The sequence below is a fragment of the Odontesthes bonariensis genome, chromosome 9 (genome assembly GCF_027942865.1).
Source record: "Odontesthes bonariensis isolate fOdoBon6 chromosome 9, fOdoBon6.hap1, whole genome shotgun sequence".
NCBI classification, from domain to species: domain Eukaryota; kingdom Metazoa; phylum Chordata; class Actinopteri; order Atheriniformes; family Atherinopsidae; genus Odontesthes; species Odontesthes bonariensis.
In genome coordinates this window covers 26674963-26697121 of record NC_134514.1, presented here as the reverse complement: position 1 = coordinate 26697121, position 22159 = coordinate 26674963, and the positions used below count along the sequence as shown (strand labels likewise).

At 41.9% G+C, this 22159-nt stretch overlaps 2 protein-coding genes across 6 annotated transcripts; one reads left to right on the top strand and one right to left on the bottom strand.

The window, feature by feature from the left end:
• The first annotated feature begins 4114 nt into the window (after window positions 1-4114).
• Window positions 4115-13505, top strand: tbrg1 (transforming growth factor beta regulator 1). Of its 4 annotated transcripts, none has more exons than XM_075473870.1 (14): window positions 4115-4251; window positions 4606-4663; window positions 4798-4880; window positions 5080-5116; window positions 5472-5534; window positions 6130-6354; window positions 6473-6543; window positions 6719-6960; window positions 7034-7170; window positions 7334-7480; window positions 9041-9138; window positions 9329-9439; window positions 9943-10088; window positions 12865-13505. In XM_075473870.1, exons 1-14 carry the CDS (start codon window positions 4133-4135, stop codon window positions 12951-12953), a joined length of 1626 nt encoding a protein of 541 aa, XP_075329985.1. In that variant the 5' UTR covers window positions 4115-4132; the 3' UTR covers window positions 12954-13505. The 4 variants fall into 4 exon arrangements, with proteins under 4 accessions (XP_075329985.1, XP_075329984.1, XP_075329987.1 ...); XM_075473869.1 differs by having other exon boundaries at window positions 4603-4663; XM_075473872.1 differs by having other exon boundaries at window positions 4603-4663; window positions 12870-12975.
• A 46-nt stretch (window positions 13506-13551) lies between these two features.
• siae (sialic acid acetylesterase) lies at window positions 13552-17966 on the bottom strand. Of its 2 annotated transcripts, XM_075473868.1 has the most exons (10): window positions 17759-17966; window positions 17392-17556; window positions 16784-16938; window positions 16419-16557; window positions 16035-16203; window positions 15849-15934; window positions 15634-15767; window positions 15303-15457; window positions 14426-14612; window positions 13552-14204 (listed from the first exon to the last, which is right to left on the bottom strand). In XM_075473868.1, the coding sequence occupies exons 1-10, from the start codon at window positions 17817-17819 to the stop codon at window positions 13938-13940; spliced, it is 1518 nt and encodes a 505-aa protein (XP_075329983.1). In that variant the 5' UTR covers window positions 17820-17966; the 3' UTR covers window positions 13552-13937. The 2 variants fall into 2 exon arrangements, with proteins under 2 accessions (XP_075329983.1, XP_075329982.1); XM_075473867.1 differs by having other exon boundaries at window positions 15634-15934.
• Window positions 17967-22159: the final 4193 nt, after the last annotated feature.

Here is a 22159-nt window from a genome sequence, read left to right as displayed (position 1 = left end):
AATGACGCATACAGAATCAAGCTGTAAATTATCAGACTACAACTGCCAAATTCAACATAGCTTGTAATGTCCGCTGTAAACAGTGTGCGCTTTTCTTGAGATTGAAAAGTGCTATCAGACAGCCCCGTGGTGCTAGTCATGGTACACTGCTAGCTGCTATATGAAATGGCTTCAAACAGTCAAATTATGATTAATCCTATATTTGTCACGACGGACATATGGTAAGGAATCCCATTTTCCCTCCCTCTTTGTGGGCATGCTATCCTTTTTGCCTTCTTGCTCGACACAGCTATCTTTGCTTCTTGCTTGGTGGAGTCACACTATCCATTTGCCTTATTCTAACTTAGTTAAATTATATTATTCCAATTGTGCTTTAAACACATGATAAGCCTTTTACTTTATTTTCTGACATCAAGTATGTTGGTTGGTGTATTCTGGATTAGAGCAGTCCGCCTCTGTCTTTGAACTGAGACTACTTGTGCATGTTAACTCGATGGAAATCTGATGTAGGCTATCTTTTTTTCTCAGGGGAGAAAGGGAAAAGCGGTCACCTGTCTTGAATGTTTGTTCAGTGCTTTAAAGTTGAAATAATATTAGTCTGATTTGTTAGTTTCATTTAACAAATCACGGGAAACCTCCACCTTGACAGCTTAATTCCACGCGCTCGCATCTCAAACATCATTTTAACGTGCATCAAAACCCTGCATCTCAGTGCTGCCGATGTTTTGGACTATGCGCGTGCGTGAGCTGCCTGCGAACATGCGAAACGCGCGCTGGTGGTACAGTCCATTGAAGGGGTGTTCCAAAATGCATTTTATTTGGTTATTCATAGTAAACATTGAAAAATACTAAGTAACAAGACATTTTCAACACCTGATTTTAATAATAGATCAATTTTTTCAGTACCCCCCCAAAAGTGTAATTTAGTCCCATTTGGGGGGTATCAAGTCTCAATCGGGGGGGTCAGACCCCCCCGGTACCCCCCGTAATTCGAACACTGCACATATCTGAGTGAAGAATTTTACAGGTGAAGCATATTTGCAAATAGGCTGACATTTTTCAAGTGTTTCCAGGGAGAGCAATATGCATGAGAGGGAGAATAAGGGGACTTAAAATCCAAAATGCTTTAGGTAAAATATAGAAATATACCCTCGTACTTTAGCCATAGCTACTAGGGATAACTCTGCAGGCTTTTGTTAGTTGCATACACCGACGTGAATGAAACAGTAACATAATATTGTAAATAATTGAATCCAATATTGTTCTGAACACGTCTGAAGTGTTATGCTGTCAAACACTCATTTATTTTCCCTGGATGCTGCAATTTTAGAATTTGGACCACAACGCTTGGTTAGCTACTTAGGAGGAGATCCATTATCGAAAAAGACATCTAACAGACTGCTGTTTTTAGAAACACGGATAAATCAAGGATTTTATAGTTCAGGGTTTCATATGTCCCTAAAGATGCTGGCTGGGGCACACAAGAAAAACAGGCGAGGAAGATAATTAAAAGCAGAAGATCCAAACTTTAGCAGGGGAGCTTTGAACAGTTGGTTTACCCCAATTATGAAAGCCGATATTTCAACTCTCGATTTTGGTTTGTATGCACTTTAAAAAAAAAAAAGATATGTGTGTGAGACATCTGCTGCCTTCCAACAGATTGTAGATGAAGGGTTTTTTTTTTCATTTGTTACCACCTGCACTGTATTACACAATGGATAAACCTGTTTCCAGAAATGGTGTTCCAATAAACCAGATAACCCCCAGCACACTTTCAGCATTTCTTATGAACAATGTAACCCCGGTACAAAAGCTGTCCGCAAGGAGGTTTGTGAAGAACTCAGACCAGCACCGCAAATTAACCCCATTCTACGGATGCAAACATTTTGGAAAGTCAGCAGATAAAGCATGACTGTTTGCACAATTACAAACCACACTCTGCAAATGGGAAAATGCATTTTTGTAATTTAGGTGAACCAACTCTTTTTTTTATTTATTCATTTTTATTAATCTGTTAGGGAATTTTTGATGGTTTTAAAAAACACAAATAAGACATCACTGCTTAAATCAGAATTAAGGAGACGCTAACACTTTTATTGCTTGCTACCATGACAGAATATTAAAATACTTGGCAGTACTTCCAGTGTCCTAATAATTGTTTCTCCATGCAACTCAAAGGAGCGCAGCGTCCTCATTTCTGGCGATCACCTGTGTATTTCTTGGCTGTAGGTCTGACATATTTAACCATATCTATACATACAAGATACCCCTGGAATCTGGGTGTTGAAAAATAATTGAAGAGATTACTTGGCAAAAAAGCTGACATCTACGAGTGTTTGTTGTGTTCTTCTTGTACTTCCTGTAATGCGTGTATATTTTATAGGTGTGTTTCCATGGTTTTTAAAAAGAGAAAGATTTGAAAAATGAATAATCAGTCAGTCAATCACTGAAATATAAATCAACCAATTAGTTCCCCACAAAGAACTTAATGTGTATCAAATACACGTCAGCTTTTTTTGTTTTCCAACCTGACTGAGCCGTTTTAAATGCACAGAGGTTATTGTTTGTAAATATTGACATGTTTATTAATGGAATACTCTACATTCGAATAGGGATTAAATTTACCCAGAATTTTTTAACCAACAGATAGTTTATGGAAGCTTTTCTGTGCCATCAGAGTTTGAATACGAATTTCTAATATTGAATTTTTACAGCATCAAAATCAGACTTTGAATTTGAAAAACCAACAGTGTAAAAAAAAAATAATCAATTTCTAAAAACAAAAATCAGTGTAAAAAAATTCAACATCTAAAAAAAAAATTCAGTGTAAAAAAATTCAACATCTAAAAATTCAGTGGAAAAAGAACCAGAGAACCAGACTCAACAGGGTAAACAGGGAGAAGCAATCGATCCCTGTCTCTATTCATCCAACGGCAGCCAATCAAGCTAATATCAGCTCAATAGATATTAGTAATATCTATTACTCAATTTTACTAACACAAATGGCAAATAAAGTAAACTCACTTGCACCATCACCCGCGTTGGTCGACATGGCTGATCTGTCCAATGGAGCGTAACTTGATTGGCTGCCGTTGGATGAATTGAGACAGGGATCGATTACTTCTCCCTGTTTACCTGGACGTTGAGTCTGGTTCTTTTTCCAATGCTTTTTCCACTGAATTTTTTTTTAGATGTTGAACTTTTTTACACTGATTTTTGTTTTTAGAAATTGATTTTTTTTAACACTGTTGGTTTTCAAATTCAAAGTCTGATTTTGATGCTGTAAAAATTCAATATTAGAAATTCGTATTCAAACTCTGATGGCACAGAAAAGCTTCCATAATAGCTCAACTTTAATCTCAAGTATGAAAATGAGACCATTTCATCACATTTCATCACAAAACTAAAATATTTTGTATTGTAGTTAGTTTACTTGCAGAGAAACTAACTACTAATGAACAAAAGTTTGATATTTGCTTCAGTTGGGTCAGCAAGTCTTTTATACATGCACCACTTTTAACAACACTTTCATTTAATTGTGCTATATGTGCATTTCACCACTTTTCTTAAAGCACGTTTGTTTTATTTTGTCAATTTTGCAAAGGCTAAACCGGATATCCTGTAGTGCTCATAGCTATAATGCTCGCTGAAAACCGAACTATTTAATCCTCCATTCGTTCCTAAATTCATAGCATAAACAGACGTTTACAGTTTATTTTTATTCCAACATAATATGACACCAAATTGAAATGTGTGTATGTTGTAGGTTCTATAACCGTCTGCTTTGCTGGTTATTGTCAGCCATTTAGGCACTGCAAATGTAAACAACGGCATGAACAAGACAAAGGTTCCGCTTGACACGGAAACAAACTGGAGCACGAATTGAAATAACTGTTTATTGCCTGTGCTGCAGGTACTTGTCTGTCTTCTAACAAACTAAGCCATTACTGTAATGCATTTTGTTATTCGGAGCTGAAAGCAGATATCAAGTCGTACATTCAAACGGAACTTGTCTGTGTTAGCTGTATGTAGCGTCTTAATGTTACCGAGTGTGTGTGCTGCCGACAGCCAGACATGATAACAACGTTCTTGTCAACTTCTCTACTCTCAGGGCTGCTCGTCCCTGTCGTTCATGGAGTCACTCAACACGTTTGAATCTGAGATGGAGCCCGACGGGCAGGGGAACTACTCCCTGTTTCCTGCTTTGGACAACATTGCAAGTCTGTCTGGGACTGCCGAGACTCTCGAGAGGTTGTTCAAAAATGATGTGATCCTACAGCACAGCCCTTTGCAGGGTTTAAATGTCCCCTGTTGACTCATTGTCTACAAACATTAAAGTTACAGCATAGATCAATTCATATAGAGTACTGCTACATCAGCATTTTACAACTTTAGGCCATGTAAATGCATCCAAATTTAAACTGTAGCAGGATGTCGTTATTTACTTTCTTTCTTTCTTTCTTTTTTGTCTTTTCTGTTTTTGGCTGGTTCATATCATTTCATGTACACATGCTTGATGCAGCTTCGCAGTTATTGTTATTAAGTGTGGACAAAAAAGTGCTCTAAATGTTGGTGGTATCATGCTTCTTTTTTTCCCTTTTGCAGTGAACCTCCCAGTGATATTGCAGAGAAACCGAACCTCACATGGCTTGATGCTGCACAGGTATCTGCCACGTGTGCGTCACACTGTAAACTTATCTGGAGCGTCATTGGCGCCATCTGCTGCTGCAAGCTTTTTATTTTCAATTTGTTTTTGAATGTGTGTTGTCACGCACGTTTTGTGCTCCTTTCGTGCAGATTGTGTTGGAGGAGGCCGGGCGACCCATGCACATAAAAGAGATCAAGCAGAGAATCATCGACAGGGGACTTGTTCAATCCAAGTACGGCTGACAAAATGGGGATTCCCTTTTTTTTTTTTTTTTCCATTTGCAACTTTGCACAGTTCTTTTTTACGACAATTGATGATGTTAGTCTCACTGTGTCACCAGAAGGTGGCGTTGTGTGTTGCTTTCTGGTCAGTAATTTAGAATTTGTGACTATGCAGAGTCTCTGCTTACCTTAATGTTCTCTCTTCGACAGCGCAAAATCAAGCCTGGAGGCTGTCATGTACCGTGAGGTAAGGATGGTGTTTGAGACTCAGGCTGATGGCAACCTCTGCTGTCGAGTCTAACCCTCCTAATCACACCTTCTTTAGTGTATGGATCGATTACACGTGTCATCTGTATTTGTGTCTTTTGATTTCTCCATGTTTTGCCATTCCGCCTCTTTAATCTTATTATTTCTTAAAAAGACACAGACATCTCTTAGGTGTGATCGAATCAAAGGGAGCTCTGTGCTTCGATGCCTTTGACTTGCTCTATCCTATAGTGATTAAATCAGTCGAATTTGACCCCCCCCCCCCAGCTTTGGGAATGAAACGTAGCTTTTTCAAAGCCCTGTGCATTTGGCCTCAGTCTCACATTATGTTTCAGACACAAAAAGGCAGCAGGAGATTCAAGAGGATTGAAAACAGAAACGGAGTCTTTGCACTGCTGGTGAGTCATCTGGGATACTAATACCACTTTCATCCAAAACGTTGAGTCAGCATTTTACGGTATACAGAAAATTTGCTTGACTTTCTTGTCATTTTTGTTGATTACGGAGGCCCTGCTGCAAGCACAGGATCTATGCCCGGGTCTTAAGCAGGATATGCATTACTATTCCAATACTGTTATAGCATATAAACAGCATTAAATTTCAGCATCATTACAGGCGGTAGGTGTAGTGTTCTCATTGTGGAGACGCAGTGCTGTCTGACTAATATTGGAGCCATGTTGGTAACTGCTTGCGACGAATAAATCCAGCAAAGGCAGATTTTTAACGGGCTCTGTCTTAAAGTGTGCCGTTGGAAACGTTCCCAGATCAGTTCCGGCATGGATTTTAAAGCATAAAAAACAACCTTTCAATTCATTTTGACGTTTTCAACAACGTGCGCACGTTTGGCTTTTGGTTGACTTGCATCCGTGTTGTATTTGTTTTGTTTATTTATCTGTTTTGTCTACATTTCACCACTCTGATGGCGATGCGAGCAGCATGTTCAGTTACTCTTTCACACGTCTCTGTCTTTGTCCTCCTTCTGCCTCCTCGCAGAGTGATGAGGAACGACAGCAGGCCCTGCAGGCCTTCTCTGCCCAGGCTTTCCTCGGCTCACCCCAGCAGAATACCGCCTCCAGCTCCGGCTCTGGCACCTCGGTGACTGGTCTCCTGTCCTCTGAGCATAAACCCAAGGTGAAGAGGGGTCCACGGAAAAACCAGAACGAAAAGTACAGACTTAAGTACTTGAGGCTGCGCAAAACTGCCCGTGCCATGATATTTGTAAGTAGCACATGTATTCATGAAGAAAAAAGCCATCGTTTCACATCTGTAGATGTAGAATGACAAAATGTAAGCGACTTGGGATCCACGGTGAATATATTTGCTGTTTTACCCCCAGGAGAACGCAGCTCTCTGTGATGAAGTTGCTCACTTAGAAGAGAAGTTTCTGAGAGCAAAGGAGGAGCGCAGGTGAGTACAGATGCCTGAGCTGGACTGGTGGTTCCCTTAATGTTCTGCAATTAGTTTAGCTAACCGCTGCAGTGTTTAGCAAGGACCTACCAAGTCTTTGGACTTGCCATTTTATAAAAGTCACATGACATCAGGAGACCCCTTTTTTTCTTCTTTTTTTAAATTTAACTTCCAGGTTCTTACTGAAGTCGTTGTTGCAGTACCAGTCTCTCTCAGAGGGAGACTTACTGCCTACATCCAGCTCGAGCACCCTTCCGCCTGCGCCATCTGCGGCGTCGACCTCGGGACCCGCCGGGGCTTCGAGCCTATCCGCGGCCCACAGCCTCACATCGTCGGCTGTGGCAGGAGAGGAAGCACAGCTCAAAAAACCCAAGAAGGAGAGGAAAGAGCGAGGAAGGGAAAACGGAAAAGAAGAACGTAAGTTTGAATGCAAGCGCAAGAGATTGGTGTGGCTCGGTGTGGATAAATGGTCGGAAAATTGTGCTTCCAGTTCCAAAGAAGATGTCAAAGAAGAGGAAACTCGCTGACGGGTCACGGAAGCTGGTGCAGCCCATCCCCCTGGACTCATCCGGCCGTCCCGTGTTTCCCATCGTGCTGGGAGGTTTAACAGTCTACAGTCTGGGAGAGGTCAGCATCTGAGATGACTCTTAACGTAGAGCTGGGACTTTCATCTTGTCATACAGTCATATTGTTCTGATCACCTAAACTATCAGAAAAAAAAAAAAGAAAGATGTATATAAAATCAGTCCGTTCTGAAACTGCTGAATGCATTTCTCCGTCTTTTCTCCAGATCATCACAGACAGAATGTTGTTCCACGACGAGTGTGCAATCTACCCGGTGGGCTTCTGCAGCACGCGCTTCTTTGCCAGCATGAAACACCCTGAACAGCAGTGTCTCTACACCTGCCAAATCAAGGATGGGGGGACAGGTCCACAGGTACGCGCGCACTCACAGACCTGCCTGCCCACACACAGGTGTGGCTTTTTGCAGCCATACGAGGTGTCAACGCAATATTGGTACAGCCACGCCATCGTTTGTTCATATTATGCTTACAGGCAGCCAGACTTTCTCGTAATATTTTAAAGTGGTCTTGAGCAATAGTTCTCCAGGCTTTCTGAAAGAACTGAAATATGCTGCTTCACTCGTTCTGATAGCAGTCACGTACCTGACCATTTTCACAGAAAAATGTGTTTTTTTTCGCTGGTTACAACATTCAGCACTGACCTATGAATCATTCAAGCATAATCAAAGTAGCTAACCCAAGGGAAGAACTGTTTTTTCTATGTATACATAACAGCAAAAAAAACCCAATATTAGATGGTGTCCTTAGGTACTTTGTCCGTCACAAAGACGCATCATTTGTGCAATTTTTTTTCAGTTGCCTCAATGAAACATGCCAAAGACAGACAGAAAATAGTGCTTCTGCACCAACAAAGGGATTCCTAAAGAGCTATCAGCTGGAAACTTCAAATTTTAGGACAGTGTGCAGTGTGTCCTTAAAGAATGTGATGAAAGTTGACAGGTGGAGGACAAAAGAAGAAGTAGTAGCAGGACTACATCTACAAATGGTGAAAAGTATCTGAAAGTGATGTCCTTAACAATTAGGGGAAAAAAAATCCAACAAAAGTTGAGACAGGACCCGAGAGATGCACCTGGAGGTTTAAGGGCAGATTATAGTTCTGCGTCTATCGTCTTGACGTGTTGCTTTGCTCTGGTCGCGAACCACTTTTCATGTTATGGTTCTGCAACCTCGGTCTGGAATTTCTAGGGACGCACAGCAGTTTCCCCTCGCGAGAATTTCGGTGGGCGGTGACGAGAACTTCGGCGGCGCCGGCGGAAGTGTTTATCTTTCAAAAAAAAAAAAAAAGTGTATGCAAGACATAGATCTGGAGTTGCTCGACATCGAAGAAGAACAGCTTCTTTTATTGGAGTTGGCGAAAATGCAAAGGAGGAAGCCACACAGACAACCGGAAAGGCACACCGAGGACCAATCACAGCCGCTTTTGTCTGCGCACTTCCGTTGGTGGTTTGCGTGCGTCTGTCGCGTAGTCAGGATTTTTCTGAGGTGCACGACAACGTGCGCAGAGCCTCTGCGTGGGGGAGTGGTCAAGATTTTGACGCTCGCAGAGGCTCTGCGCCCGAGCGTCAGAGGCTTTGCGTCTGAAGCATAAATCAACCTTTAGTTGATCCACGATTGAAGCCTCATCAGACACGGTCACCATGGAATGGTGGCTGTTTAGAGGTCTGAGGTGCGCCCAATGACACAAGAAGTGGACTGAAAATCAGGGGCAACAGGTCTTATGGAGGGAGGAATCCTCCCCGGAGCCTGGACCTCAAATTTATTAAAGTAGTTTGGGATCATCTTGACAGAGAGCGGAATAAAAGGCAGCCGACATCCAAAGAAGAGCTTTGAATTGATTTAGCGCAGTTGGGGTTTAGTTTTCAGGACTTATTAGTTGAAACATTTTTAAACACCCCTCTGTCCTCCATCTTTAGTTTGAGATTGTACCCGAAGAGGATCCTCAGAATGCCATCGTGGCCTCCTCTGCTCTGACGTGCCATTCAAATCTACTGAAGGCCATCGCATCTAACAGGTACTGGACTGATCAGTCTTATATTGCATAAACCACCAAACTTGAGGTTTGAAGCGCTAAATTCTAGCGTTATTTTTTTGCAAAAGCCAGCTATTATTACACTGCAAGACATCGTTTGTGATATAACCTCTGAGCTAAGTCGGTTGTATTTAGCAGTTTTTCAACATAATCCCACACTCTCCTCCCTTAGTTCCAAGTCCGTAGCACCCATTGTGCCATCGGGGGCGGATTTCTTCGGCTTCTCTCACCCCACAATCCAGAATCTCACCCAGAGCTGTCCTGGAGCTCGCAAATGTAGCAAGTAAATTTCCACTGCTCACTGAACTTCACCACACGGCATGCGCTTTGAATTTTATCTTGGATTTGCAATTGTCAGTGAGGATGAGCACATGGCAGTATCGCCTTTTATACACTGTAGCTGGTATTTGTTGTTGAAAGCAACAGCTTTCCTGGCAATCTTCTTGTCCAGCTATATTTAACTTATTTCTAAAGCAAACTCTGTTTTCGACTTCCACACGGGACGTGATGGGGCAACAGGCGAATTTTACAGATGGTTCATGAATTTTTTAAGTCCATGTTTTCAGACGAGACTGATTTTTCCAAGCTGTTGCACACTGGTGCTAAACTCTCATACTGCAGAGCGAAAGTTGTGCAGTCACTGAAGAGAAGAGAAAAGAATGTTGTTCTCTTCTCTTCTCTTCAGTGTTATGTTGTTATGCAAGCTGGACTATAAATCACGATTCCCATTTTCGGCTTCTTAACCTGTACTTTTCGTTGGGTTTTGCTTTCACTCGGTTCATTTAGCTACAGATGGGTCCGGTTTGAGGTGTGTCGCCCCGGCGACGGCCAGGTCCCTCACAGATTATCGGAGGATGACGTCTCGGTCAACTTTGAAGCCTACCAGAGACACCAACGCTTTGATGGGAACATCAAGACGGAGCACATCACAGGTGTCCTAAGTATTCTTTTTTTTTTTATTGGCAACAAACACTGCATGGCCAAAAAAAAGAAAAGGAAAAAAAGTCTTAGAAGTAGCTGTGATGACATCTCATGCTACCTGAGCCACTCTTTCACAATTTGAGCCCCACAGTTTGGTATTGTGATCTTGGAATATGCCTGTGCCATCAGATGAGACAAAAATCTATTGATAGGAAAACCTAGTGATTCAGTATATTCAGGGAGTCAGCTGACTGTAGTTCTTGGGCATAATGTTGCTAAATAGAGACTTTACTGATTACAGATCATCCTGTTGCCTCTACAAGCTTGTATTAGCCTTGAAGGCACGAGGCTTCATGGCTTTAGTAATTCTTCTCGGGTGGAGTCTCACCTTTTTGTTCCCTTGAAAATTGATGCCTTTTGTTTTTCCAGTTATTCCCAGAGATAATTGGCCTTCTTAAAGGAGAATTCCGGCTATTTTACAAACATATCCCATCTGTTGGAGACCCAGGAAAGTTGGCCAAAGGGAAAAAAGCGAGAAATTTTCATGCCTGCTGCGCAAAGTTTTCCAATTGTGCTGATTTCCATAGCCCCTTTCACACTGCCAAATAACCCGCGTTTAATTCGCGAATTTAGCGTGTCCGCTGTTGCGTTCACACTGCCGACCCGGGCTGCCGCGTCAACTCGACTCGTCTTTCGACCTGCGTCGGACCCTAGTCTTTTTGCCGAGCCGAGTTTGATGTGAACGCAATCGACCCGGGTCGGACGTGGGCGTGGCGTGAGGAGTTTAAAAGACAAAATGGACAGCTGATTCAGAACAACAGCGACAGGTGAGGACAAGTTTCACTCTGTTTTAGCCTACATCAAGTTGGAGACATTTTTAATATGGCCAACTGGGGAGACAAGGAGGTCCGCGAGCTCCTCAGCCCCCGAACAGAGGACGTTATTTACCGCCACATTTCGGGGACGGTGAAAGATGGACCTCTGCTGGAAGGGCTGGCGAGAAAGATGGGAGAGCGCGGTTTCCCACGCAGCAAGACGCACCGTAAAGTAACATCTCCATGAACTGCATATACAATTGAATAAACGATATCTCAAGGTGTCCCGCCATCGTTTGTTTGAAAAATTTGATGCAGACAGGTGTATTTAACCCTACCTCCGACGCATGGCTTGTGCCTACGTCATTGTACACGCCCAGCATGTTATGTGTTTCGTGTGACGCTCTGCCACTAGGCAACGCCCCCTGAACTCGGCTTCAGGCGACACGGGTCACCCTAACACGCCAAGCGTTCACATTGCTCGACGCGGGTCGAAGGTGCAATTTGGACCCACTAAGGTAGCGGGTCGCAGTGTGAAATGGGCTCATGAAAGCGGGCTCTATCGGGCAAGCGTTTAACCTTTCCTGAGGCTCTTAACGTGTATCAAAATACTTTTTACCGAATTGGCCGTGGTGTCAGTAGCAATACAATTCAACCCTGGGGCTAACCATACCGTTAGCTAGCACAGACATTATACATTTTGAGATTTCAAAAACAGCGTACTTACCTTTCTCAGCTTCCGTGTTCAATAGACGTGCGCACAAATTAATCGATCGCCGAAGTCATACACTATAGTATTCCAAAGTACTGTCTTCCTCTGTGGTCAGTGCAATACAATGTCCACATCTGCACCACCATGTCTCCCCAATGCGTGACCTAGCAGCAGCTCCCGTTTCTGGATCATCGTTTTGAGCCATCCTCGCTGCATCTTGTGCCAACAACTCTTCATCAGTGTATTCTGGTTCAAAAAGATAACCCCGACCATCAAACTCGTCAAACTCTTCCATTCCAACATCAGAATCTGACGAACTATCCATCTCTAAATTGCTTCCAATAAAATCCAGAGGGTTCTTATCTCCCGCAGCTGAATAATGGGCGACATCACGGCGAATATGGGTGTTGAAACGAGTCAATTGTTCGATAGGAAACAATAGCTGACATTTTGTACTGGATGTTCGTTGATATTACTCCGCCACCGCTAAGAAAATAGTGCGAGCATGAACGAGCTGCCAAATAAAACACGACAGAAGCAACTTTTCGCAACGAAATTTGATATGGATTACCAGTGCACACCAGTAACCACTCCGGTGAGTTGATTATTTTGAAAACGGACGTTTATTGTGCTTTTACGGACCTTTTTGGACATGCGCATGACTTGCCATTCTGAAGCAGGTTGAGAAGAATCAAAATTAGGCAAATACCGGAGACAGCAGTAAACATCAAAAAAGCGGTGAGGGGGGTTCTAAAACATTGCAGACGACTCAGAAAAGAGGCTTAATGTTGAAAATACCGCAGTTCCCCTTTAATAATGCGTTGAATAGCTCTTAACCCAGTTTTAGTAGTTTTCGCATTCTCTTTAGTTGAGCTAAACTGCTTGCAGTATTGCTAACAGGTCACAGATTAGAGTCCCTCATTTGGGACAAATAATAAACTCTGTAGTGTTCCTCAGCAAATGCTGTTTTGATGTCTGATCAGAGCTGTGGAGCTGCTCAGTTGTACTTAATTCTTCTTGAATCTGTATGTATGTGTGTGTGTAAATTACCTTCCTAATGCCAACAAGAACTCCTCCAGGCTTATGGTCAGAAAAAAGTAACATGAACGGAAGTGGATATGTTGGCTGAAAAGTGCCTTTTCTCACTGGTCACAGATATAACTTCAAAGTATCGCCAGAATACCTGCTTTTGTCGGCTTTATGCATGTTTTGACGCCAACCTGATGCATCAGTGACCCTTCTATCTCCATCTCTCCTCAGCACAGACACCACAATCTCCTAGCTCCTCTCATCAGCACCACCTGACCTCGACCACCATGAAGCCCTCCACCTCTTATTTCAGCTCCTGAGATTCCGGTCATGTGATCCTGTGATAGAGGCCATAACTTATTTACAACCCTCCCCCACCCACAGGGTTGTTTCTTCACCATTCTTTTTCTACGTAGGTTAAAAACTCAGGAAACTGAAGCGCATGTTAAGGTAACTCCGGTCTGTTGTTGATCATGTCCGCTTTTAGGAAGCCTCAGACTGCGTTGCCGAGGTTGCGTTCAGAGTTCATGCTGCTTTATATCCATGGTGTATGTCACTTAGCACATTAAAATTCATTCTTAACATGCCAATAATAAACCTGACACCTGTTGTTTATTTATTGATTGTAGAAATGTTTCATATTTGATTTAAAAAAAAATAGTATACTTACTTATAGCATTTGGTGATGTTTCTGAAACAGAAAAACAGAGTCTCTTCAGTCAAAGGCTTCTCCAGTTTGGATGCAAAACGGACCGCTACAGGAAATCTTTCCTGCCCACAGCCATCAGCATCTATAATAACTCCTTGATTTAATTGAGTTACATCAACATTTAATTTCCCTCTGGGATAAATAAAGTATTTTTGAATTTGAATTGAAATCCTACAGCTGTGGTATTTAAATAATACACTGTAAAGAACTTCAGTTTTATTTCTTTATTTGTTCCGGTAATGTTTAATTGGACATTTGTCGTCTTTTTCCTACATTTCAACAGTCCAGCATGTGAATAGAAAAGCAGCATAAACAATAATGAAAACTTCTTGCACTTCGTTTCCACAGCGGCGTCTTGATAGTCAAGTAATCTGGTCATTACCAGGTCTTAAATTAGGTGAATACAACCTGTAATGGAGCAATACAAGATGGATTACGCTGGGTAATTATTTAACAAATGAGAACAGCTCATGATTCAAGAGCATGTAGAACCACACTCAGTAATAAAGTACTGAAAAGATTTGATCTGTTGTGTAAAAAACAGTCCAAAAACAAGTTAACTTTAAAAACACATTATTTTCCTTCAGTTGCTGGTTCAGTAGCTTTTCCAAATGTTTCCTCTGTCTGGATACCGGCTGACAATGAAAGGAGGTGCGGGTAAAATCCCAGAGGCGCTGTAGATGGGGCAGGCTTTAAAGTCGCATGGTGAGTCTTTCCAGGCATACCGAAGAGCTGTGACTTCACCAGGAGGCTGACAGTAAGTGGAAGATAACTGGACAGTGGTTGGACCCCACGTCACCATGGCAGCGGGAACCCACTGGGACTCTGGCCCGTGTGGATGCTTGCTTACCGAGCAAAAGATCTTGATTTAAAAACAAACAACATGAGGACAAGAACAAGCAAGACATGATAAGACTAATAAAATGATTTAACAGTGATAGGTTAATGGTAATACTGTACAAACAGAGGAACCCACAGTAGTGTGTTGCGCTGCCGTGGTGTAGGAGACTATGTGGCATCAACATTCAACTGTGTTCTCAGGCTAACGCAGCAGTGAGGCGACTGCTCTGCTGCCAGCCTTACCTCAAAGATGTCTTTGGATGGTGTGACGGAGGCGGCTTGGTCGTATGTAATGATCAGAAACATTTCTGTGGACACTATTTGTCTGGGGAAAGGTCCGAGGAAGGGCACGTCCTCCTCGCCATAAGCCACGGCCCTGGCGCCCAACGTCAGTCTGTAAGCAACATCCTGCTTGTCTCTGGGGTGGATTCTGAAACAGAAAAGCAGACCGAATGGAATAGATTTCGTCACATCAATTCAACTCTTGAACACTTGTGCTGCAGGAGAAGAGTAAAAAAAAACGGCCCGTTTTGGCAGCTTCCGGCAATCCGAGCCATTTCTGCAAAATTAAGCAGTTTCTGATTCAACCTGCAAAGCTAAAAACAGAAAGCGACCACACCTCTGCCCTAAAGGGAGATCCAATAACCCCAGCTCACTACGCCAGTGGTATTTTCCCTCAATATTCAATGAGCAATATACTTAAACTCTACCAAAAAGTTCAAACTAGTTTAAAATGATCTTTTTTTTTACTGTAGTTTTATATTGAATCCTGACAGCTACACAAGTGATGTGGATGACTGTATTCCCATGTTTCTATTTCTTCCACGTTAAAAACAACATCTCCGTCCGTCACTATCCATCATTCATTTCATCGATGCCCCCACATTCCCATCTGCTGCTTGTACTCTACGAATATAAGGGCTCTTAACGGTATGAAAACCTGGGCAGTGACTCCGGACTCATTACAAAGCGCAGATTTTCTTGACAGCTGAGAGCAGATATAAATCCTGCGTCTTCTCAAGTGAAACCAAAGTGTGAATCTCATAAGTAGGTGGAAGGAAAGTTTAAAGGCTTTTCAGTCGCTTAATCTTCAACGGCTGCCTACAAACCGGATCCTTACGTGCCGTAGGGGGAAGTTTTATCAGGCAAATCAAACGCCACAGCCATGAAGGTCTTCTTCATCCGGGGGTTCGGGACAAAACCCACGTCTGCCGTTTGGTGCCAGCGGATTTCTGCAAAGCCGTCGTCTGTGGGGCCGTCTTTGTAGGTGTCCAGCTACAAAGAAGACGAAATCATTTGTCAACGAATGCAAACGCGAAGAAGAATAAAAAAAAAAAAAAAAAAAAAAAAAAAAAAAAAAAAGGTGTTTGACGATTTATTTAGATCATGAAAATTATCGTGACTCAACCGAGGGGCGAGAAAACTTCTTCAGACTTCGGCGCAGCGCTTACTTGGACAAACCCAAAGGGGAAGTCGAGAGCCGTCTGCCCCCCTGAGCCCTGGTAGAATGCCATCCTCCAGTCATCAATCAGAGCAGGGAAGGAACAGTTGTACTTGTCCCGATGATAGTCTGCATTCGCCTCCCCTGGAAGTGTGAAAAATCCTACAGATGCCCCATCTGGAACAGAGTACACTGAACGTGCGCTATCTTTGAAAGCTATGCTACCTTGATACCAGATGGCTCCATAGATGGTCATACTGAGCAGGGGGTGGATCATTGCGTTCCATAAAACTGAGTTTTTCTCTTTCGGACTGAGAGATGGCAACAAGCAGAAAGAAAACAAATGTAACTACACTTTGCTGCCACGTGCATAAGACGGCGAGTCTTATGCAGACTTCTGCGTGTTTTCACCTGTCCTCATTTTGCTCCAATCCGCACTGCCGCAAGGCTCTAAGAGATGACCATGCTTCCACTGGCGTGCCTCCCCAACAGGACTCCACCAGTCCTATGGGATACTTCAACTTGTCGTACATGTAACGTCCAAAGAGCCAGCACACCGCCGAAAACTCCCCAACTACACCTGGGAAACGCAAGTGTCGGCCGATCAACCAGAGTAACGCGAGCAAATAAACAGCAAGCAATCCAACAAATGGTATCATGGTTGATGTTACTTGTGTCAGGAGTATCCATTTCCATCAATTTACCATACGATGCAACAGAATTAAAGTGCCTCAAAACAAAACCTTTGTGTGCTTCAAACAGTTCTCCGAATACATAAAGAAACTCTGGTCTTACTGGCTGTGGGCACGGACCAGGGCAGCTTCACTTCGATGAGATCGATCAGCTCAGTTTCGTTCATTCTCAAAGCTGCCATGAAGGGCCTCACATGAGGATATTTAGCTGAAAGTGCCAGTTCTTCAGACGCGTTGAAAATCTGTTTGAGAGGAATGCATTAAAGAGAAATCAATGGACGTAATCAAGAAGATAAGTGCAATTTTCTTTCCAAGGCAGCTAAGCACCGATGAAAACGTTCTAACTGACGAAGCCAAACGTGTTCAACCAAACGAGTGCCTTTGGAAACTTACCTGGAGCCAAATTCCTATGTTCTGTGTGTCAAATCTATCAAAAAGAGTACAAATCAAGATTACTGTTCACCGTACCTGTGATGTATTGAAGTACATGTTGCTCTGGCCTCCACACAGCCAAATGTCCCCAAACATCACGTCCGTCAGATTAACTGTGCTGTTGTGCGAGGCTGCGGTCACAGTGTAGGGACCGCCGGCATCAACGGGGTTAAGGGTGACTTGCCAAATGCCTGGGAAAAGAGTCACAGATAGGTGGACTGTCAGAAGACAAGGCGACAGACGTTTTCGGGTGCTTTTTGAGTAGTTTACTTGTGGACTAAACGCGGAAGTGGCTCAAATGCGCACACGACTCCTGCTTTTGATTTTTCTCCTGTAATGAAAACAAGATGCGAGCCAAATTCTCCCTGCCCTCTTTATAAGTTCAACGCCCGTATTGACAGGTGGCAGAAAACAAGTCAATTGGCTACTGGTTGTTTCTGCCATTGCTTCGCTCTGGTTTTTGCAAAGTAACAGTTCCTACTTCCCTCTAAATCATGGCCCAAAGGATTGGTTAAGATTAGGGATAAATGATCTTAAGGAGTTATGATAATCTCTGTAAACACAGTTATCCATTATTGACCTGTCACTCTTTTCTGCAGATGTCAGGATACATTTCGGAACTGACAACGATTTGCTGCATTTACCTTTTGTCACGGTAGCCGATGAGGTTTTCTGATTTATCGGCCCTGACAGGGAGACGGTGACCTGTGCCCCCTCAGGGCCAAAATATCCCCACAGCACAGCTTTCTGCGGAGACTTCTGCAACACCATGTGGTCTCCATAGTACGAGGCAAAGCGCAGGTTCCCATCTACCCACACAGATGGTATTAATGTTCATCTGCAGCCTGTGTCTCATTAAAATGGAAAATACTTCATCCGTTTATGAGAATTAAAATAACGCACACCACTGTGGTGCACATTAGGTCTTTCATTTCTGTTTTCAAGACAACACTGACAGAGATCCGAAACAATTTAGCCGAGTGTGGACCCATAAGCTGTAGGCCTACTCACCGCAGCCACAGTGGAAAGTAGTTAAGAGCAAAACGAGAGCAGCAACAGAAACTACGGCCATGACAGGAAAACAGCCCGCGTTAGTAAAACCCTGTCAAATAAAAGTCCCGCCCGTCGACAGGCTGAACAAGCCGCTTTAACCCAACGCTGGAGACGTAATTGTTCGCCAAATGTGTGTCATTTGTTTGTGGGCGAGTCAAAGCTTCCTTGGTGTGACGTCACTCGCGCCTAGACTTTCAAAATAAGAGGTCAAATATGGATTTAAAAAAAGTATGTTTGTGTGCATTCCCTACAAATTTCAAACAGCCCTCATAGGCTCACCTATGCATGTTGTGTTTTATTGACAGGAAAAATTCTTAAAAACAGAAGACAAAATGATCAATGTGTATGAAAGCCCTAGAGGTTGTCAAATACTGACAGTAGGACACAGACTGGTGCAAATCGGCGCTCCCTGTGCGGCGATTGCGCTGTTTGCGCAGCCTGTCATGCTAGCCAAATACGTGGTGGCCAATGGGCAAATTCTAAACCTTCCACGTAAAACAACAACTTGCACACTGCAGAAACGTCACACCACTTTATAAACCATCCGACAATAAAGTCACAAGCCTTACCATCAAAACCATATGCATGGTTCTCACATTACTGGCATGGGGACGTTACAAAACAACTTTATAAACAGCATGTCACTTACCTCTTGTCGGTATGCGCGCGCATGTGAAAGCCCAAAAGAGTCAATGGACGATACTCCCATTTACAAAACAATTATCTTCTCTAGAAAAACTGCGTTCAAGTATTTAAAACATTACAACAATATAACAATATTGACTTTATTATAAAGTGGTGTGATGTTTCTGCAGTGTGCAAGTTGTTGTTTTACGTGGAAGGTTTAGCACTTGCCCTTTGGCCACCACGTATTTGGTTAGCATGACAGGCTGCGCAAACAGCGCAATCGCAGCACAGGGAGCGCCGATTTGCACCTGTCTATGTCCTACTGCCAGTATTTGACAACCTCTAGCAATGGGATTACGCTTCAAATGCCCCGGAGTTCCCCTTTAACTACTGCTCATAAAAATAGCTTACCACATTTCAGGGAAATTAAACAAAAAGATTCAAACTTTTGAACAGTCACTTTTACACCCCAGTCATATCTGTCTTAAGCACCTGTTATTTATTTTAGCTTTAATTTTGGGAGTATGATGACCAAAAGGTTTCCATGGTTTTATATTAGATATTGTCATTTTAGTATTAAGAAAGTATTTGTTGATGTAGCATTGGGCCAAGATAAATATACCAATGCTGTTGTATGCAAAAGAAAAAAGAAATAGTATTAATTTTTTTAATTTTACATCATGTTTTGCTTCATAACTGTGTCATGTTGGAGCTGATCATTTCCTTAAACTCAGTAACAGTAACAGCCCACCTTATTCTGCAGATACTTACTTTGTGTAGAGTTTAACTGCTGTTTGATGATTAGATTTTCATGTGCAAGAACTCAAATTCGTGTCCCATGAAAGCCTGCAGATGCTGTGTGTCCTAAGGTCAGGCAAAGCGGACATAGCTGCTCATCGGGTTTCTTGTTTTCGTACAGTGTTGGAATATTATTCAAAATGTTATCATTATACATTTCTCATGCTAATTTCTCATAAAATCTGGTAACACTTGGTTTGTAAGTGCAAAAGTTCATTTTTACTTCATAGAAACACAAGTTTACCAACCATAAGCTGACGTCTTTGAAATAAGAGAGAAAAGAAATGCAACTGATGGATTTTACTAGCTTACTTGAATTGAGTAAAAAATGAAAGTAAATCTTGATTTAAAAAAAAAAGGGCACCACCTTTGAAGAGGGAACACTATTATGATTAATCTGAATAAGTCTCACAGCGCTGCTCAGTAGTTCTTGCTTGAATTGACAATAAAACAGATACTACTAAATATTTATTGCAAGATTATCTTCAGCATGAGCCTTATATTACAAGTAGGAAGTGTGTGTGTGTTATGATAGCTTATAGGAATATTGTGAGGTCAGAAACAACTTGTGAATATGTGCAGTGAGATGAGTTCTGATATTTAACTATATGGATGGGAATTATGGAGATACGTCAAAAAAGGGAAGAGAATGGGAAAAAATCCCAAAGCTGAATTAAATTTGGGATTCTAATTCTAGAGACTATATATGGGTTAACGGTTAGCAACTTTGAAGTAATTAATGGCTGCAATGCATCTTCTCTAAACATCAACAATAACATTGGAAAAGGAGAGGACGGATCTGACTTTGTTGGTCTTTGTCCTAGATTCTCTTTATCAAATCCTGAACTTTCTGTAGGGCCTCCTGGAGGGGATGCTGTGCTTCTTTATGAGTCTTGTCCAGTTGGACTTGGGTTGTTACCAATTCTTGTTGGCAGTCTTGGAGCGATTGTTCAAGTTCTTTGTTATTTTCCTTTCGTTAGACAATTTCTTGGTTTGACTTATCAACCTGGGATTCAGCTACATGGATATTGGCTTGGCTAGCCGCCCTTTCACTAAACGAGCTAACATTTTATTCAAGGCTTTGTCTTTGAGCTTTTTGGTCTCCACCTCAGCCATGAGCTCTGACGTGATTTTTCCAAGCTCAGTGCTTATTATCTTACTACCATAACCTGGTATTCGCTCTTCAGTCAAGTCTATCATCACGTTTTCCACCAACTCAAACGGATCTCCATGGCTGGAGCATTCAGATTGGGGTAAAATCATGTTGAGTTCACGCGAGGGTGTTTTACAATCAGCTTGGTTAATTAGTTTGAGTATTTATGTTAGTATTAATGATGATCAAGGACTAGACTTTTCGAGACCAAAATAACCACAGGTAATGTAGTGCGGGGAAGAAACTTGTCCTGTAAACAATTTAAAAAAATCTGTTCAACTGGAATGAGTGAAAAATGCATTGTCAGCGGAATTATCACAAAGGGAAGTGTCATTTGTTGGAGTGACTAGTCTTCTCTGAAAAGTTTCCTGAAATGTTTTTGAATGAATAAAACCCATATTACAAACATTGCCCATGGATTACGACCAAATTACTTCCAGCTACATACTGACCACCATCTATATGTAATCCAAACTTTTAAAATCAATTCTACTTCTCCACATCACAAGCATTCCTTTAAAGACTTTATAATCTATACAGCATGCAACCATTCCAAATTTTCTTGCAAGCTAAGTTGATAAACAATCAGAGTGAACATTGCTGCAATAATTGCACGATTTCTCAAACCCTCTCCTCAGATTCCCAAAGCAGTGTGCAGCTGTACGGTGAATCCTTATGAAGGCTAAAGTAATTAACATCTATAGACTAACACAACAGGATGAAAAATGACAGCAGATGCAACATTAATTATCCAACAGTTTACAAGCCAGGTGTTTATTTACCAAATTATTTTATGTGTTCGTCTGCGGTAAAGACAAATGGGCATGTGGCATTCTGTTGGCATGCTATTAAAAATAAAATATCAGCCCTCACACGAACTGACAGTCTTGCCTGTGATAGAACAAGAAAGAGACTGGAGGAGGTGTTGGTTGCTGTAGAAAGTTGTGGAAGTGGAAGAACTCTAAAAATGAGGAAAAGAGTACATTTAGATGCCGTTTGGCTACAAAGATAAGAATAGTCAAAACTGAATTATTGAATCGTAATTGTTTTGGCTCAAAATGTCCTCCAGCCATGTTAATCAAAGCTATGGGAACGTGGTACTCTATGAAACAGAGAATTGACATTTATCTTAATTTGATTTCTATGGCAACCAACGACTGGGTGCTGTTACCTTTACCTTATGACGTGCATGCATGAAGAATTCTTCCCACTTGGTCTATCGTTGGGGGATTTGCTCAGGCTTTACAGGCTTGCAAATCTTCCTTTTGTGTATCTGCTAATTGAAACAACTGTCAAATTCTGCCCCAGGCTCGTTGCAGCATCTGGGACATAACTTCTACTACACAGGCAGTTGAACATGTGCCACTTAAGATATGATGAAAAGGAAACAGAATGGGAATTTTGGATCTGAGCAAATTAGAATAGGCATTTCTGAATGATGTAAAATACTTTAGTATTTTTTTTGGTTTCTTTGGTTTGTTGGTTTATTCAAAATGCAAGTTTATATTAGTTTATACTATATACTATATTATATGTATTTTATGTATCAATCTGAAGCATCTTTTAACTATACTTTCCAATCCAATTATTTTTATTTTATAGATATAAAAATCAAGAACAAGTATTTGTCCAGTATAAGTCCAGATGAATGAAATTTAAAACCAAATTACATGGGGATTTTTTTGGATTGAGACAGAGACTAGGCCCTTCAGCAGAGACCGACTCAAAACCAGAAGTTTCAAAAGGTTTATTCATAAGACTCATAAGACTTATTCATTATT

Coding starts and splice junctions, on each gene's coding strand:
- siae (XM_075473867.1), bottom strand. CDS start 17,819: ATGGCCGTAGTTTCTGTTGCTGCTCTCGTTTTGCTCTTAACTACTTTC. Junction 17,557..17,758: donor TACTTTCCACTGTGGCTGCG/GTGAGTAGGCCT, acceptor CTGTGTGGGTAG/ATGGGAACCTGCGCTTTGCC. Junction 15,935..16,034: donor TTGGAGCAAAATGAGGACAG/GTGAAAACACGC, acceptor GCCATCTCTCAG/TCCGAAAGAGAAAAACTCAG.
- tbrg1 (XM_075473869.1), top strand. CDS start 4,133: ATGGAGTCACTCAACACGTTTGAATCTGAGATGGAGCCCGACGGGCAG. Junction 6,355..6,472: donor CTGCCCGTGCCATGATATTT/GTAAGTAGCACA, acceptor TTTTACCCCCAG/GAGAACGCAGCTCTCTGTGA. Junction 9,139..9,328: donor AAGGCCATCGCATCTAACAG/GTACTGGACTGA, acceptor CTCCTCCCTTAG/TTCCAAGTCCGTAGCACCCA.